This window comes from Daphnia pulicaria, chromosome 8 (genome assembly GCF_021234035.1).
Source record: "Daphnia pulicaria isolate SC F1-1A chromosome 8, SC_F0-13Bv2, whole genome shotgun sequence".
NCBI classification, from domain to species: Eukaryota; Metazoa; Arthropoda; class Branchiopoda; order Diplostraca; family Daphniidae; genus Daphnia; species Daphnia pulicaria.
In genome coordinates, this window is record NC_060920.1 from 4,101,526 (window position 1) to 4,119,294 (window position 17,769).

The following is a 17,769-nucleotide window of genomic DNA, read 5'->3' on the forward strand; positions in this document are numbered from 1 at the left end:
TATTATTCTATAATTTAAACTAAATGGGACATTTTCAGTTTTTTAGTGGCATCTTTTTTAAACTTTTAAAATATTAAATATTCCGTCACCATGAAATTGGGAACGGACCTCCGAGCATCCGACCAGATATCATAATCCGTGCTAGTTATAACGGCAACTGTAGCCATATAGCTATGCCCGTTTGTGTTATGTGATTTTAAGTATGTATAAAATCGTATATGCGTCCTTTACATCGTTGGATTTGTCATCATTTCAATGCTAATCAAATATTCTAATTAAAGTTAAGTCACTTCACCTTGCGTAATAGCGTATAATATTAAACAAAAAATGTTCAGTCTTTGCTTAAATTTTTGGAAAACATGGACTTTGAAACTAAACTGTTTCTGCTCGTATGTTGCCATTCAACTTAACTTCAAACTAAACACCAACTTAAACCTTCTCTTTCGCTCATCATTTGTCGAGGAAAGAGCAAAAAGAAAAAAAAATCTTTTTATGTTAAATTCCCCCTCGGCTTTTTTTAAAGGATACTGTACAATATGCATTCAAATTAACATGTAATACAAGAACACCTCAATAAGTTGGTTAGTTTTTATAAAACTTATTGTTTAGTTCTTTTCTTTCATCCAAGCATTGTTGCTGAACTTCAAGCGGAATTTCTTCGTCAGAGTTTACACTTTGGCATCAAAGTTCAAACGGCAAGGACGGCGGAACATTTGTGCTTTATAACCAAATCCTTTACCAAGAACTGTTTTGAAACAGATAAATAGAGCAAAATCAAGGAAACTGAACAAGGAATAATAATAAAACAAAATTTAGTAGACGATTAAAACTTTAAATTACTCAATTTAGATCCGACTAGGACGGGGCAGCTGGAATGCCTCGTTTGAGGATCTCCTTGTCCATTCGGTAATATATTGTACCAAAAAGCGGCTGATCCTTTGACTGGCTGAATGGCCGTCTTAATTTCAGTAAAGACGGTAGCTCCACCGACTTCTACTTCACTCAGCTTCAGATTTAACAGTATTTACAGTATCAGAAGAATAATAAAAATAACCTTAAACATTATAAAAAATAATGCTAGTTGAACTATAATTAGCCTAAATACTCACATAAAAAATCCAACTTGCTACTTGATTATCCCTATGGACATTTAGCAAAGTCTCGTTCTTTTAAAGAAATCCAAACGATAGACGGAAAAGATTTAATTTAACTTCATATATAATGACAATAGTTATGTACACTGTATACTGACAATCATGGAATTGTAGTCCCAGTGAGGAATAAAATGACCTCCAACTCCGTATTGATAAATGTTAAATGAGCCACGGGTCAGTTTGAGCCCAGATATGTTCTCCATTCGACGAGATAGCTTTGCATTGCGTGAAGTCATTTGTTTAAAAACGGTTATTTGTTTTGTTGCCTATACAGAAAATTTGTCCAAAATCTTACCTTCTTCACAATTTTATGATCTTCATCGCGAATTGTAACGTTCAAAAGTACACACCGTTGACTTAGGCTCATCTCACCAGTAACCGAATTCACATTTAAACCAGCTTGCAACTGTAGAATGATTGTCAGAGACGCTTTTCTAAGGTTATTTCCGATTATGTTCAAAATATCGTTATTAAATTACTTTTGGTTTAGCTATGGATTTGAGGATATCAATCTCGTCATCTGAAATGACGTCGTAAAACACGGTTACAGGAGGATTCAACGAAATCTGTTCTCGTTTTATGGGTTGCAGTGCCATGAATGCCGACAGTTCCTTTGCGCCGGAGTAACTGCAGTGTAAAGGTGAATCGGGTATCGGTTTCATGACGGTCTCTCCTCTACACAAATGTAGTTTTAATGACAATTAGAAATCTAACTTTATATATATATAGCATATATTTAAGCAATTTCCACCTGCAAAGAGCCTTGTAATCTCGGTCATGGAAAGCGTGCCCCGTATTTGCAATTGTAGAAGCGCGTAATTCAGATTCCAATTTAAAAATAGTCTGGAGTTCTGACTGGCCACCAGGAAGTAACTGGATCAATTGTCGAGTTAATTGTGAAGCCGTGGCATTATGCCCTGTGGAACATTGGGATTAACATCAGTATTAAGTCAAAACCTTTACCAATTACAATAATGTGTAAAGATGGAGGCTACCTTGATTGAGAGAAGAAAATGCATAATACTTCAGGATGTCTTCAATGCCAACCGATTTCTCATTATCGGCTTCTTGTTTGTATCTCACAAGAGACTCTTGCATCCAACCCATTGCAGTTTCATCTTCCCCGATTAAGTAAGCTTGTCGACCCAATTCCGAGCAGTCGCCGGCTATTCGTGAAACATAAATAGCCAATCTCTCGTTGAAAGGAGGACATCCTACTATAGTTTCTAAAATAAATTACCGGCCATTCGATGACGAGATGTTGAATTTAGACCAATAGATAAAACTAACAGTTTTCCCTCAGCTAGATCTTGGGTGGCTAACTCGAAAGTAGTTTAAAAACGGACTAGACCTATGGCAGCTTCACTTACGTCGTCTGAAGTAGGCAAATTCGTTAGAAAACTGCCGTTTTCATCAATTAAGTCTGAATGGATCAGCCTGCTGCTATTGGAAAAAATTAATTCTCGCAAAATGCGATTCCCATCGCTCATCCGCTTGACGAGAAAGTACTCGTTTACGGGATTTGATAAATACCAGTCTGTACCATCCCGGTTTGATTCTTGCATAATTAATGCATAGTCGTTCATGTATCTGTTAAAAGACAAATTCGAATGTAGTACTATAAATACAGTAACTATTTAAAGTTTCCGCACAGCTAAGAGAAGCTTATGGGAAAACAGGTTTTTGAAAAACCGTAAAAAATCAAGTTTTCGTCGAGCAAAAACTATTTTTTGGCTAAGATTTCATGAACTGAAGTTTTATAACATATAGTTTTTGGGGAATTTTTTGTTCACGGGAAGGGCCCATGAAATTGGAAGTTGAAGTTTCCGCACACTCGAGAGGGCCAGTAGTAAATCGTACTACTTTGGCTTTATTTTACGCGACAAAAAATAGAGCTAAGTGGTTTCGTTAAGGCTTAAAAAAATCATCGTTAGCTCCAAAACGGCATGTATGGTTTACTATACCATGCCATATGAAAAATCGTGTGAATTTCGATTTTAAATTGAAAATTTTTCCTTTTTAAGATTTTATCCCTTAGTTCCCCCTCCCTTAGTTGCCTATTTTTACCAATATCGAGATTAAAAATATAAGAATTGATATTGGTAGGATTAGGTGCGTCTGCTATGTTTAGCAGACATCTGGTCTTCAACTAGATGACCTTCTTGCACTGACGAGATATTTTTTCTATTGATTTTTGAGCAATGGCGTGAACAGTGTAAGTGTTGTATTGTGTGGAAGGAGCCCCAAGAAGGGGGATGGAAGTACCATCATTGTGTACGATTTGGCGCTAGTGCCTGCCTTTTTAGGAAGAGATCTTTATTGTATGTGTAGTGGTAGTGCCCGGGTATGGGAGAAACTATGCTCACCGGGAGAGTCGAACTCAGGTCTCAAGGTGCTCCCCGATCACCAAGCGACGCCCCTAAACTATTATAAGGTAGGGGGAGAAAATAACAGGCCTTTGTTTTGACCTTGTTTTTTTAATCTCGGTATTTGGAAAATCGGCAACTACGGGGGGGGGGAATAAAGGGAGAAAATCTTAGAAATGAAAAATTTTCATTTTCAAATCGAAATTCACGTGATTTTTCATATGACATGGTAAAGTAAACCATATATGCCATTATAGAGCTAACGATGGTCTTTTTTAAGCTCTAACGAACCCACCTAGCTCTATTTTTCGTCCCGTAAAAGGAAGCAAAACTAGTGAGATTTACTACTGGCCCTCTCAAGTGTGCGGCAACTTTTACTACCAATTTAAAAGGGCCCTTCCCGTAAACGAAAAATTCCCCAAAAAATATACATTATTAAACTTTAGTCTTTGAACCCCTAGTCCAAAAATCGTTTTCGTCCGACGAAAACTCGGTTTTGGACAATTAAAACAAACTGTTTTCCCATAAGCTTCTCTCAGCTGTGCGGAAACTTTAGGTAGGTACTGTTATTCACGAAGGTATAAGCAGAAATGATAAAAAAGGAAGAACCCAGGATATACCTTTGCAGGAGAGGTTTTTTTTCCTTCATATTTCCGATGTATTTGGATAAATACAACTCCATCTTGGAGGCAGTGTGCGTAGCAAGAAGCTCCAAGTTAATATTGGAAGATAGCAAATGACAATTGCCCTGAGCCATCAAATACAGAAACAGAAAAATTTTCGCTAAAGATAACACAGGGGGAAGATGGCTACAGTCATTCCATATTTTGTCAGTCAAGTTATCTCTTTTCGCCTAAAAATCCCACAATTAAAATATGTATAGAATATTGTGTTGAAACCAAAGCGAGTTCGATAATTTAGAGAAGAAGCGATACATTACAAATGTTACCATATTTGTGTGAGTCTCACATCAAGTTCCTGATCTGTTGCTACTGAGAGTTGGAATAAAAATGAATTAGGAAATGTTTGGTCTGTTTCAAACAACGCAAATTCGTTTTTTGCAATTTGGAAACTTTAAAAGGAGGCGGAGCTCTCGCTGATTTCGTTCCTTGCTTCACTAAACAGATATATTGGGTTTTCCCGTCACCAAATTATAAATTTATTTTATTCGAACAAGAAAGTGAACAGCTTCAATGTTCAGATTTGGGGTTTTCTCATCACTCCTGATTCAGTGTAGCAAGGTTGGGTGTAGCTGTTTCTGAATACGGGTTGTGTTTTTCTAAGCAGAAATTAAATTATTCATCTACGACGAAGCTAGAAAATGGAAAGTATCGTGCCACGTGTGCGCACAAACTGCGAACTACGAAGAGTTTTGCCTCCAATAGAAAGGAGAGCAGCAATTCAGGGAGTCTAAATCGTGTCGTCGAGCACAAGTATATAAAAGGATAAGGATTGAGTCTGAAACAGTATCTGTTCTCTATTTCTATTAACTCGATCTAGGCAAAGCGTATATTCTCTCCTTGCAACATGTTCAACGATCAACTTAAATCCATGGTAAATAGGAAAAACAATTTGAATATTATAACTATATTGCAACTTTTATTTTGAATAAAGTTAGTTGTTGTTTTTTTAATTTCAAAGATTTCGATGGCTTTGGTGGTTACGTTCTTGGTGTTGATGGTCTCGTTGAATAATTTTAAAATTTTAAAAGGAGGCGGAGCTCTCGCTGAATTCGTTCCTTGCTTCATTAAACAGATATATTGGGTTTTCCCGTCACCAAATTATAAATTAATTTTATTCGAACAAGAAAGTGAACAGGTTTCAATGTTCAGATTTGGGGTTTTCTCATCACTCCGGATTCAGTGTACCAAGGTTGGGTGTAGCTGTTTCTGGATACGGGTTGGGTTTTTCTAAGCATAAATTAAATTATTCATCTACGACGCAGCTAGAAAAGTGGAAAGTATCGTGCACTAGTGCGCACAAACTGCGAACTACGAAGAGTTTTGTCTCCAATAGAAAGGAGAGCAGCAATTCAGGGAGTCTAAATCGTGTCGTCTAGCACAAGTATATAAAAGGATAAGGATTAAGAAAAACGTGAAACGGTATCTGTTCTCTATTTCTATCAACTCGAGCTAGGCAAAGCGTAAATTCTATCCTTGCAACATGTTCAACTATCAACTTAAATCCATGGTAAATAGGAAAAACAATTTGAATATTATAATTATATTGCAACTTTTATTTTGAATAAAGTTAGTTGTTTTTTTTATTTCAAAGATTTCGATGGCTTTGGTGGCTACGTTCTTGGTTTTGATGTTCTCGTTGAATAATTTGGAAATTTTAAAAGGAGGCGGAGCTCTCGCTGATTTCGTTCCTTGCTTCACTAAACAGATATATTGGGTTTTCCCGTCACCAAATTATAAATGAATTTTACTCGAACAAGAAAGTGAACAGGTTTCAATGTTCAGATTTGGGGTTTTCTCATCACTCCGGATTCAGTGTACCAAGGTTGGGTGTAGCTGTTTCTGGATACGGGTTGGGTTTTTCTAAGCATAAATTAAATTATTCATCTACGACGAAGCTAGAAAAGTGGAAAGTATCGTGCCACGTGTGCGCACAAACTGCGAACTGTGAAGAGTTTTGCCTCCAATAAAAAGGAGAGCAGCAATTCAGGGAGTCTAAATCGTGTCGTCGAGCACAAGTATATAAAAGGATAAGGATTAAGTCTGAAACAGTATCTGTTCTCTATTTCTATCAACTCGAGCTAGGCAAAGCGTAAATTCTCTCCTTGCAACATGTTCAACTATCAACTTAAATCCATGGTAAATAGGAAAAACAATTTGTTTATTATAATTATATTGGAACTTTTATTTTGAACAAAGTTAGTTGTTGTTTTTTATTTCAAAGATTTTGATGGCTTTGGTGGCTATGTTCTTGGTGTTGATGGTCTCATTGAATATGGTTTATGGAGCTCCAACTGAGAACGTTGATGATCAAGATCAAGCTGAATTTTTGAGATCCATTTACTTTGCCCATTCTTCATCCGGAGGAGCTGCAAAAATTGAAAGCACTTCTATTGCTGACATTGATTAAAGCATCGATTGTTAAAGCAAGCAGGATTATTAGAAAAAGATGATCAGTGCCCAAAACTGATTTATTTTATCTTCTCTGATGTTTACAGAGTCTACTATAATCAATCAATTGGCCAGAGCAGAAATAAATACTCATGAAAATCAAAATGGCGATTTGTTTTTCAAAATTATGTCATGGGTTTAAAATGTTGATGGTGCCAAGTGTGTCCATATACCTGTTGATGAACCATTAAAGAGAAAGTAAATTGTTCTTTCATTTTTAAGAGGAATGAATAAGCCAGTAGCTTGCTGTAAACCAAATCTCTGAGAGACAAAGACTTACAAGAACGCTAGTCCGTTGCCCAGAGCCAACTGTATTCCCGCACTCTAAAAACTGAGTGGCTTTGTAGCAAAACGGACGAGACTACTAAGGCCTTTAGTAAAGCTTTAGTATAGTGGCTTACTAGTTATTGACTTAAAAAATTAATTATGAAAGTGGTAGGCCAAGTTAAGTTTATCACTTCAAGATTTGTTGAGGAGTGACCAAGAAATTAATTGTTTTGCGGACTTCCTTAACCAACAGCCGAACCAGACCAACCGTTTTCACGGCGAATCACTATGTTGCCTTTATGGTCTGTTTGGGTGACCACCCCCTTCTGCTGGTGTTTACTGACGTTATGAGGGAGACCACCCCAACAGACCCTAAAGGCAAAGAGGAGGAAATGCTGTTATCGCCAGTGATAGGTTGATTATAGGATAAAGGTCAGCATGGCCGAAAACCGTTGAAATTTTGGGAAATGTTTTCCAAAATTTCATTTGTTAATATTTTTACTTCTAAGCCGAATATTGAAAAAAATATTAAAATGGTTTTAAGAGATGGGCTATGTAATAATTTTAAAACAATTAGATTATTTTTAGGTGCAGCTTATTTCTAACCATCATAGAAAATTAGATATTTGCTTCTGTTGACGAATGGTGTTTTCTTCACCCAAGAAAGTCACCTTGGAGCCTTGGTTTATTGGATTTCTAATTCGTCGTCATTTTTCCAGTTGATCTTCATTCCTTCAGGAACGCAATCATCATGGATGAGAAAAGTTATGCCCATTGCTAATAGCCCAATACTTCCCTGATCGAAAAAAAGTGGGGGTGTTATTAGGACCTGTTTTTCTGAAAATATAAGGATTTCGTGCAAATTTCCCCTCGGATCCTGTCTGTGGTAGTTGATCGTAGTCAAACTTTTTCAGACGGACAAATTGACACGACAAAATTTACGATCCGTTCACCGGATCGTGAGCGCTGGCGATTAAACCGCTTTTTTTCGTTTTTTTTCGGTTTGGATTGAGGAAAGGGATCAATTTTTTAGGCGGGGATGGATGGGAAAGGGTCAATTTTTTTAGGGGGAGAAGCGGGTAGGGAGGAGTCGATATTTCTACCGGGGGGCCTACCCCCACTATGATGGGTAGTTAAAGTGTTGTCTGCTTTCGTTTTGTTTTGATTCAATCGTGATTTCGTTAAGCAGACGCCAGACGTTACACACACACAGACACGAAAAAGACAACACCAGCAAGAGGGACTTGCCACCACACCGTCACCTCCTGATTGTGGCGTATTTGTCGACTTTCAAGTGAACTTTTGGTAGACAAAGTTGGGCAGAATTTCCGAGATTCTGAAGAGTTATGAAAGTTTCTGAAGATTCTGAGTATGTTCAGGCCATTGGAACTCAAGAAGAATTTTGTGGGGACTGTGTAGCCAGATTTTTAGGATGTAAAAACCACAGACAGTCTGATGCAGCTGATCTTTCGACTAGGTTTGTAACCTTTCCCATAAGCCATAAAAAACTTTCATTGGTATGAATAACAATACTCAAATTACTTTATACAGACTGAGGGGGGGGGGGATTCTCTATCCCACAGTTGAGTTTGTGTCTAGTGTGTGGAAATTGAATATCTTTTTCAATGAAATCCTCTTACAGATTTCAAGCTTGACATCCATGTTGAGGGCCTCTTGGAATTTATTATGGTCCATTCAGAGAAATGCTGCATAATTTTAGGCGAAATTGCTCGTTTTGATGAAGATAAAAAAGGATTATAAATGACGTTTTTTTGAAAAAATTTCTAAAACTAATTCGTCGAACAAGAACAAGTAGCATAATCCGTCAGGCCTTAAGTTGCAAACTATTTTTGCTACATTCATCTCGGTTAAGAGCCGGATAATACGGATGCTTTTTTAACATAAGTACAAGTATACATATAGTAATATAAAAGTGCATTAAAAAACTCCCAGAGTAATATAGGTGATTCACCCTTTTTACGGAAACCTTACATATTTGTTCTTGCGTAACAGGTGGCGACAGCCTGTGCTGTTTATCGTATTGTTTATCTTGTATACTAATAATATATAAATCAGGAAAATTTTAAGGGAGGAAAGCAGGGGTAACCAGTTATAAAAGATGAGAAACATGCTTGTAGTTATCAGCTCTGGACTTTGAAAAAATAAAAAGGGTTATATTGTCACGTTTATAAAATAGACTATTTTAAGTTCCTCCTTTCTTGGTCACCCCTCATTTCCCCAAGTGTTAGTAAAACGTAGGCTATGTTATTGGAATGTCCTTAGAGGACTTAATGGAAAGTCAGAGACTAGACTTGAATGTGGTAACGTGTTGTCACTAGTGGTGGATACGGATCCAGCTTTCACACTTGATTAAACTAAGCGAGTCGGCGCTAGGGTTTGGCGTCGACGCCAGTTGACAAGGGACGCCGTATTGTGAACCCAAGCAAGATACCCGTGATAATACATATTTGGGAAAAAGTCACACTCATATTGGGTCATTGTCCACTGCCTATTTTGGTCGCGCATTTCTAGAAAAAAGTGATGAAAAAGGTTTTTGTTTAAAGAATTTCAGTACCAATATAGAAGCATCATGCGTCTGTATCTATTTGCATGCGTAACGCATGCGCAAAGTAAGGAAAAGCCTGATGGAGCCATGTTTAGAGAAAGGCAACTATAAAAACATGTTTTCACAGGTTTTATCAGCATTCTCTTACGTTGCTATTCACCTCCCGTCTACCGATCCGGATAATTGTCTTTCCGAGTTTCAATAAAACTTCCTATCGTCACTTTTCTGTGTAGATTTTCCCATTCACCGATTTAATCTGTAGGCAATTATTATGCGTTTTTCTACTGAAAAGTGCAGTGTAAAGGAGAGTAGTAAGGGTTGGCACACTTTTTTTAATTTTCTCTATATTTTCCTCCATCAATACCTTTTTTATATCTTTTGGTCTTAGAAAAAGCAAAAATTATTTTATCTTGAACGTATTTTTCGAAAATTTTATCAATTACAATTCCAGCGTTATTAAAGTTATAAAGCAAAATAAAAAATTGCACAACATGCCCCGACAACGGGGTTTGTTGCTTTTCCCTGTAATTCTAATGGGAGAAAAGCCAATACGGGAGTTCATTTGAAACCTCGATTTTTATAAAATAAATCATAATAACAACAATACAACCTATTCAACCTACGGTGAAAGGCAGAAATAGGTAACAAGGTCGTCTACACAAAAATATATTTTAAGCCACTATAATTTATTTTTCTGTATACACCTTTACATATTATTTTTAAATATTTTATCATTATTCCAAAAGAAATTATTGAAAAACTTTTCAAAAAATCTTACATCAGAAAAGTCAAAAAGTGTTTTTATTTTTTATTTTCAGAACGGCTAGTCATATTTTCCTGAAATTTCCAATATTAGTGCGCATGATCATGATGACACATGGTAAAAAGCTCAAATTTTTAAATTATATACAGAGCTAAATAACTAGAAAAGAGCGACCTGCTCCCGAACCTTTTTGGCCTACTCTCCCCTACTAGAGAGCTTATTAAGGGAACTGTTTGGTTGAATAGAGTGAGTCGACTACAGTGAATTTTCATTTCTTGCTGATGCTGTTGAGGAAATCCGCAAAGCAATTAATTGTTTGCTCACTCTCCCTTTATCATCGCTGACGCAGTTACGCCGAGTTACTCTGGGCTATGAAAACTGTGGTATCCCACAGGTATTCCAAAGTTCGTTTAACTCAGCAGATGGGTCGGCAGATTTTTTGGCCAGTATATGAGTTCCCGGACTGCGAAAGAAGATTGCGTCAACAAAAATGGCTTATCTGATCAATTTCGGGTAGCCCAATTCTGTAGAGAATGTCTTCAAGATGTTTTGTCCAAAGCAGGCCAAAGACACTTGGCCAAGTCTCTTTGTCATTTGTTTTTATGGATCGTTAAACAAAGTTGCAAAAAAATGACAAAAAAACACAAATAAACGGACAAATTGATTTAGCTTTTCATTACTACATCAAGAACGAAGACAACGAAGAGGTGGTAACACAGTATTTCAATTCAGCTTTTCTTAAAAAAGCATATGCCAGCGACTTGCTGTCGAAGTTCAAAGAAGGTATTTCTGGTCTTCCTGTGTGAAAGATTTTGCAGGTGTCTATGTATGGCCCTAACGTAAATTGGGCATTTTTGCGTCAATTGAAAGACAACCTTCTTCCCATCGACCCTGAGGCGACAGATTTACTTGAACTAGGTTGCTGTGGACTGCACGTCATTCATGGAGCCTTTCAAGCTCATACTAAGGCAACATGGAACGTCAACCAGATTTTAACATCTGCCTACTATGTGTTTTAAGATAGCCCAGCTCGCCTTGCAGACGACACGAATTTACTTACACGAACTACTTTTTCCCCCCAAAATTCTGCAACTAGCTGGATTAAAAATTGATCGGTTTCAACTCGCTTTCTTGAGATTTTTTTGAAATCTTAAGATATTTGTGGAAAAGAACCCCAAAATGAAGAACGCAAGTCAGAATTGGAAAACTTGGAATCCGCATTCAAAAGCAATTCCTTTCTAATTGCCAAATTTTACTTTTTTTTTCATCGATGGCAAATGAATTCGAACTCTTTTAACAAGATTCCAAACCTCCAAAACTATCAGTTCCTTCCTATACAAAATCTGTGTTTCTCTTTTGAGATATTTGTTGAAACGAATAGTAAAATTAGAGATTGATGCAAATAATGTAGATAAATTTTGAAACCACGAAGTATTGCTTGTGGCATGAACAATTGAGCTGGGATTCACAACTGTACGAGAGTTGAAACAATTCGTTATGAAGAAACAATCTGAACGACCATCTGAGTTACCCATTTCACGATTTCGTCAAGAATGTTTCAATTTCATCAAAGGAATTTTTTGAAAGATTATAGAGCGGTCCCCTATGAACTTCAAGTATTTTTCATGTAATCAAATCGCCTTTCCCTTTCTTAATTAACTCATTCGTCAAGTAAAAATTGCAATCTAATATATTTTTACTGATTTTATATTAAGAACATTGTTTTGTGTTAAGGAAAAAGTGAATACGGAGAACTCCTATAAATAAGAGTAATCCAACTGAAATCTGAAAGACAGTCAAAAGAGGTTTTTACACTCTAAACAAACGAATATTCATCTGAACATATAAAGTCCAGTAAAATCATATTTTAAGCATTATTTATAGTTTAGATATATCTTATTTGTATGAGATTGTTTTTTATGTTTAGATAAAATATCGTTAATCATTCGCTGAAAAACAGGGCAAAGCTGAAAACAAGGCTTGACGATCGCATTTTTTTTATCAAGATCAATCTTGGCCTTAATAAATTGTGTAGTATTTCTAAATGTTCTTTGAGAGATCTTTATGATAAACAGGCTTATATACATGCATGTTCGTTTTTTGTGTAAATGACTCAACAAAGTATAATGATAAAAATTTTCATATAATTCTAGAGCTGTATTTGTTAATTCAGCTCATCTTCTTTTACAAACATTCAACACAGATTGTGTCCAGTATGAGTTTTGCGCGTCAATCAACGCTTTAGACTCCAATATTTTATCCCTTGGTGGCTGACGGATGTTTATATATTCTGGATGGTTTGCTTTGAAGTTTTACGACGTAATAGGGTAATACGTTTTATTTTGTTTAAATTAATTTGTATTTTTTGTATGAGTGTGGAGGTTGTTTATGCATGTCTTCCATTATTAGTGAGTTTGTAATTGGTGAGTTATTCCAATGCATTTTTTTTTTGAGGATTTATTCAGCCAACTTAAAATATATTTTTATATTTATACCAAATCAGACGGAGTTCACGAAGTCCACAATTCTAGCGCTTCGACTCGAATCCATTCGCGTCAAATATCGCAATTCGAGCTGAATTGCTTTTTTGAAAACGCAGTTTCAGTTGAATATGAATTGATTCAAATTGTCAGAAACTCCATTCGAATGGTCGAATCCATTCGAATGAAATCAAGAAAAATAAAGAAAAAATGGCTTTTATTAGGCAATAAATATTGCATTTTAACTGTTTTAATTAATTGCAGTAGGATATCACTAAAATCGACTGGATTTAATGATAATTCAATAATAATAGAATATTTGTCAATTTGAAAGAACACAAACAATACCCATCCCCTTCATTTATCGAAAAAAGAGGTGGCACATCTAGCGGTCGAAATTGAAACTGAAAATATTCCAACTTTGCAAAAATTTTGTCAAATTTGACACGAATTGACCCATATATTCGTGAATATTCACAATGAATATTCAGGTAAATTTTCATGAATATTTACCCAAAAATATCACAATTCAAATGAATATGAATTTTGATTTTTCCTATTCGAGGTGAACTGAATATTCGAAAAATCTCAAAAAACGCAATTCAAGTTGAATCGATTCGAATCAATTCGAATCAATTGCCTTTCAGGCCCAATTTTGGTGACATTCAGGCCCAAGTTTTTTTTTTAATAAAATGGTGGTTAAATTTTAATTTGTTTGTTTAATTATTCATTTGTTAAAAAAATACGCTTTTTTAGTGTTAACAAAAGATAATACTAGCCTAGAAATGTAAATGTTTGCAAAGTGGTTATAGCATTCGTAATCTACACTGTAATCTAGAGTTAAATTCCTAGTTGAACCAAGGTTTGATTGAATGTTGTACGGTTTTGAAGAGTGGCGGAGATATAGGATCGGTCTAAATAGGCATGGCAGATAGGACCGGACGAAATAAGACCCTACGAAATAGGCCCACTTTAAAATGAAATTTAAAGCGGTGTTCTGTTTCTCCGTAAAAGTGAGACTATTTCTCCCTTTCATTTCTAAGTTCCATAAGGAACTCTAAAATAAATTCATAAAAATTTCGACCTATTTTCAATGAGAGAGAAGGCAGTGATGTACGATACTTCCGCCACCGTTTATATTCTTTATCGTAGCCATGATGAGTGAAATTCACGGATTGCCGTTTCGTTTTTCAAATGATAGCTAGCTGATTCCCGTCTTTATTTTTTCTTGAACATATTCCCCGTGATGTTATCTGTAAAATTCATTTGTTACAAACGTCGTTTTCGCTTAATAACTATCGCTTATTTTAAAAATGAACAGATTTCTGTGTTTTCTTCGCCATTTGTTTGTTCCGTAGCTCGATCCCCCCCCCCTTCAGTGGCTCAGCCTTGAACACGTCTACCCCCTCTACCAATGCCAATTCCAGTACTCGGGTGAAATAGGAAATTAAACAAATTTTATGAAATAACTCTTACGGATTGATTTCATAAACAATTTCATGTTTTTTAAAGTAACAAACGAATATTAATTTTAAGTTTCTTTTGGCCTTACTATACGGAATTATGTTTTCCCGTCTTCCAACATGTCACCGGTGGTCTAATGGTCAGCATCCCGGGTTGACATGTCGAAGGACCGAGGATCGAATGTCAACGGAGCAATTTCGAAATAATTGAAATTTTTAAAATTTAATTTTAAAATTTAAAAAGACAATAGCACCCAGAGCTTCAAAATGAGTGTAGTCTAACATTTTTGAAATTTTCGACCACAGATGTTCCACTTCCATTAACTCCGGAAGCTTTTTAAGTTAAATTTGTCAAAATTGAGTTTATTTTACTAAATGACTTACCGAGATTCAAACCTCACTCCCTTGGCATTGCAGCCCGGACCGTTGACCTGTATGATTAAAGGGAATGCATGAGCCGTATGGTAGCTAACCATCGATTACAGAAATTGACTAATGTAATGGAACATGTGACCGCATGATATAGCAGTGACTGGTGCAATTGTCTTTATAAAATTTAAAAATTGCAATTATTTCGAAATTTCTATTTCAACTTGCCCGAGATTCGAAACTCGGACCATTGCCATTACAGCCCGGATATCTGACCATTAGACAACCGTTGATATGATGGCATAGGAGGAAACATGGCAGTGTATGGTATGGCCCAGGTATACCCCCCTTTCACTCACCCCTCTCCCAGGGGTGCGTGCAGTCCCCGCCGTCAACCTCAGCCGCTAAACCCTATATTAAAAATTATCAGTATATTAAGATCTTCATTCCTGTATCAATCGTTTTTCGATAGCAGAAAACTTATCTTGCTAGGGAACAAATCCATTTTGAATTATTCAAAATGCACGTCTGCTAAACGTTGATTGGCTTTCGATATATTTATGTATTGTGTTATTATGTATAGCCTTAAATGATTGATCATTACTGATGGATCATTATTTAAAAAGGTTTAAATATTCTTAGGTATGAAATGTATTCCCAATATATTTAACTGTGAAAAACATAAAAAATTATATTGGGCCTGAATGACATTCAAGTCCGCCTTTCAGGCCTAATTTTTGCGACGTTCAGGCGAAATAAAAGAGGGCTTGGAAGACGCGGGCCTGCATGACCGGGTCTGAACGTAGCACATCCACTGTTTTCTATTGCCGTTTTTGTTGACTCCGTTTGGGCTCATTAAATATTTCATTTGTAGGAATAACGACTGTAGATCAGGCCCGTTTTTTTAGGTCACAACTCACTGACAGGAGTAGAAACAGTTTATTATTTTCTTCATTTATTAGATAACTTGTAAAAAATAAAGTAATCTCTTCTATTTAAAGTCGTGCAACGCTACCATCTCCTCGTGACCCTCACGGGCTGCCTCCATCAGAGGCGTGTAACCTTCATCGTTGACCTGAGAACATCAAAATCAGGTTAGAAAAAAAAGCGAATTCATTTCCATTCAAACTTGCACAAGTTACTTCTTCGATGTTGGCTCCATATTTTAACCGATAAGAAAGTCACACCAGTAAAGAAACAACTCACCTAACATTAAATACCAAACGAACGTCATTAAAGTAAGAAGAATCGTCGTTTAATGAACTATTAACACGACATGGTTCATTTCAAATGTTGGTCTCTTAACATTTTGGTCATTCGGAACTGACAGTTTTCGTCTTTTTTTTTACACCGGCGGTGTGGCCGTCCATTTCTTGCGGGATTTTCCGTGAAATTCATAGTTTTGTTTTAAATGAAACCAAATGTTTATGTTATTTTTTGCAACATAAGCGTTTCAGCGTTAATTTCTATGTAATTTCAAGTTGCGATCAGCATTAAAATTTTTTTTTTTGGGGGGGTCAAAATCAAGTCCCCTGTGGCCCCACCCTTGATTAAGCAGACGGGCGTGTTCAGCCATGCACAACTATAATGAGCATGGAATTGTCAAAACAATTTGGACAAATTCCAATCCATTAACGAATTAGAGGCAAATGAATTTTCTCACATTTCTTCCCTCCACCTGCGTTTTGTAAGTTTGGCAATCAAAATTGGATTTTGCTGGTCGCGTCTAAAGTTTGCAGGTACAATTCGGCCAATGCCTTGTTTTTATGTTTTTTATTCGGCCAAAAATGGCGAGTAATTAATTAAAAAATATACTGTTTGGCCAATTGATCAGACTTCTTTCTATTCTTGAATTGACTGGTGGCCGAATGAGAAATTATTGACTTTGTGCGATTCGGCCAGAAAAAATTTTAATTTGGCAACCAAATTATTGAAGGAGGGAGAAGGCCGGAGGATTGCCGCCAATAATTTGGTCTATAATAGTCAACAATCTAGTTTGAATTTTACTAATTGCCTTGGATGAACACTCGGAACACTCTTAACGTCTATCCATACTTTATAATGTCTCAGTGCTTCATTTGCAAGTTAGAATTTGTTAAAGTGTAAGAAGTGTAAGTGTGAAGTGTAAAAAATTAGTTGCTCAAATAAACCTAAAAGGTAAAATGGCTGACAGCCCTATTATCGGAATAGCCCTGAACAGCCCTGAATCGTCTGATCTGATAACCTTAATACGATTCGGCCAAAAAACTTGGCGAATAATTTTTGGGCCGAATCGTCTCATAAATTTAAGGCCTATGGCCGAAAATTTTTTTTTTTTATAATTGGCCGAATCATTCAATTTTTCAACAGGCCGAATCATTCAAATTTTTCAATAGGCCGAATCGTATGTCGTCAAAAGATCATTCGGCCTAAAGTTCAAAATTGTTTTTGGTCGAATCGTACTGTATTCGAAACTTCAAACTTGGTGTGTGTATTCAGTTGTGTATTTGCATCCACAATCAAAATTTTGGAACAGAAATTCCTACCCCTTAATGAATAAGAGTCGAACAAATTTTCTTCCCTTCTCTTTCCCTTGAAATTTCCCCCTTCACAAAAATTTGGTGTCGACATTAAACAAAAATATTCGAAAATGTTTTGTGTCGACGATTAAGTTGAACCTCAAAGGGATGCCCCAATTTCCTCCTCCAACATGAAACCCGTGAAATGGGTCCGGTGGAAAATGTCGTCATACAAATACGAGGATAAACCTGAATTATATTCCACCCAGAGTCTCGCCTTTTTTCAAGTTCAGCGTCGACTGGAGGGTCAACGTCAATCGTCGATCGTCGTCAATCCCATTTTGTGCCAACTGTATTGGATCCAAGCCGGATCTAATCCGGATCTAATCCGGATCTAATCCGCCTATCGAAATGGCTTGGGGGTGGATGGTAATTATGCAGCCATAGCTTTTAGTTTTCATTTCAATCTTGATTCGTGATTTTTCCCCTTTTATTTCTCTTTTTAGGTACGAAACGTCAAGTTGTGTGTTTACCCTCTGGATCACGCCCATCCGTGTCACCATGGACAGCACGATTTTCTGGGCCGATCACACGCTCAGCACGAAAGAGATGATGAAGCGGGACGGAACTGGTCGAACGACTGGTCTGAGAGGCGACAACATTAACCGGCCGTCTTCCCTGGATGTTTTCGAGAGCACGCTCTACTGGATAT

At 36.6% G+C, this 17,769-nt stretch overlaps 1 protein-coding gene and 1 long non-coding RNA gene across 2 annotated transcripts; both read right to left on the minus strand.

The window, feature by feature from the left end:
• Window positions 1–537: 537 nt before the first annotated feature.
• Window positions 538–2,476, minus strand: LOC124352565 (prolyl 4-hydroxylase subunit alpha-2-like). The gene is made up of 9 exons (XM_046802104.1): window positions 2,395–2,476; window positions 2,150–2,320; window positions 1,906–2,071; window positions 1,634–1,829; window positions 1,450–1,560; window positions 1,253–1,369; window positions 1,110–1,166; window positions 841–1,006; window positions 538–745 (listed from the first exon to the last, which is right to left on the minus strand). The coding sequence occupies exons 1-9, from the start codon at window positions 2,399–2,401 to the stop codon at window positions 669–671; spliced, it is 1,068 nt and encodes a 355-aa protein (XP_046658060.1). The 5' UTR covers window positions 2,402–2,476; the 3' UTR covers window positions 538–668.
• Window positions 2,477–4,137: 1,661 nt separating this feature from the next.
• LOC124352566 lies at window positions 4,138–4,613 on the minus strand. Its single transcript, XR_006921494.1, has 2 exons — window positions 4,470–4,613; window positions 4,138–4,373 (listed from the first exon to the last, which is right to left on the minus strand). It is a non-coding gene; the product is annotated as an uncharacterized LOC124352566 (long non-coding RNA).
• Between the last annotated feature and the right edge of the window lie 13,156 nt (window positions 4,614–17,769).

Bases quoted from the DNA above. Each gene is read 5' to 3' on its own strand.
- LOC124352565 (XM_046802104.1), bottom strand. The intron at 2,072-2,149 runs GTAGCCTCCATC...AATGTTCCACAG, and splicing joins ATTTTCTTCTCTCAATCAAG to GGCATAATGCCACGGCTTCA. The intron at 1,167-1,252 runs GTCAGTATACAG...TTTCTTTAAAAG, and splicing joins GGGACTACAATTCCATGATT to AACGAGACTTTGCTAAATGT.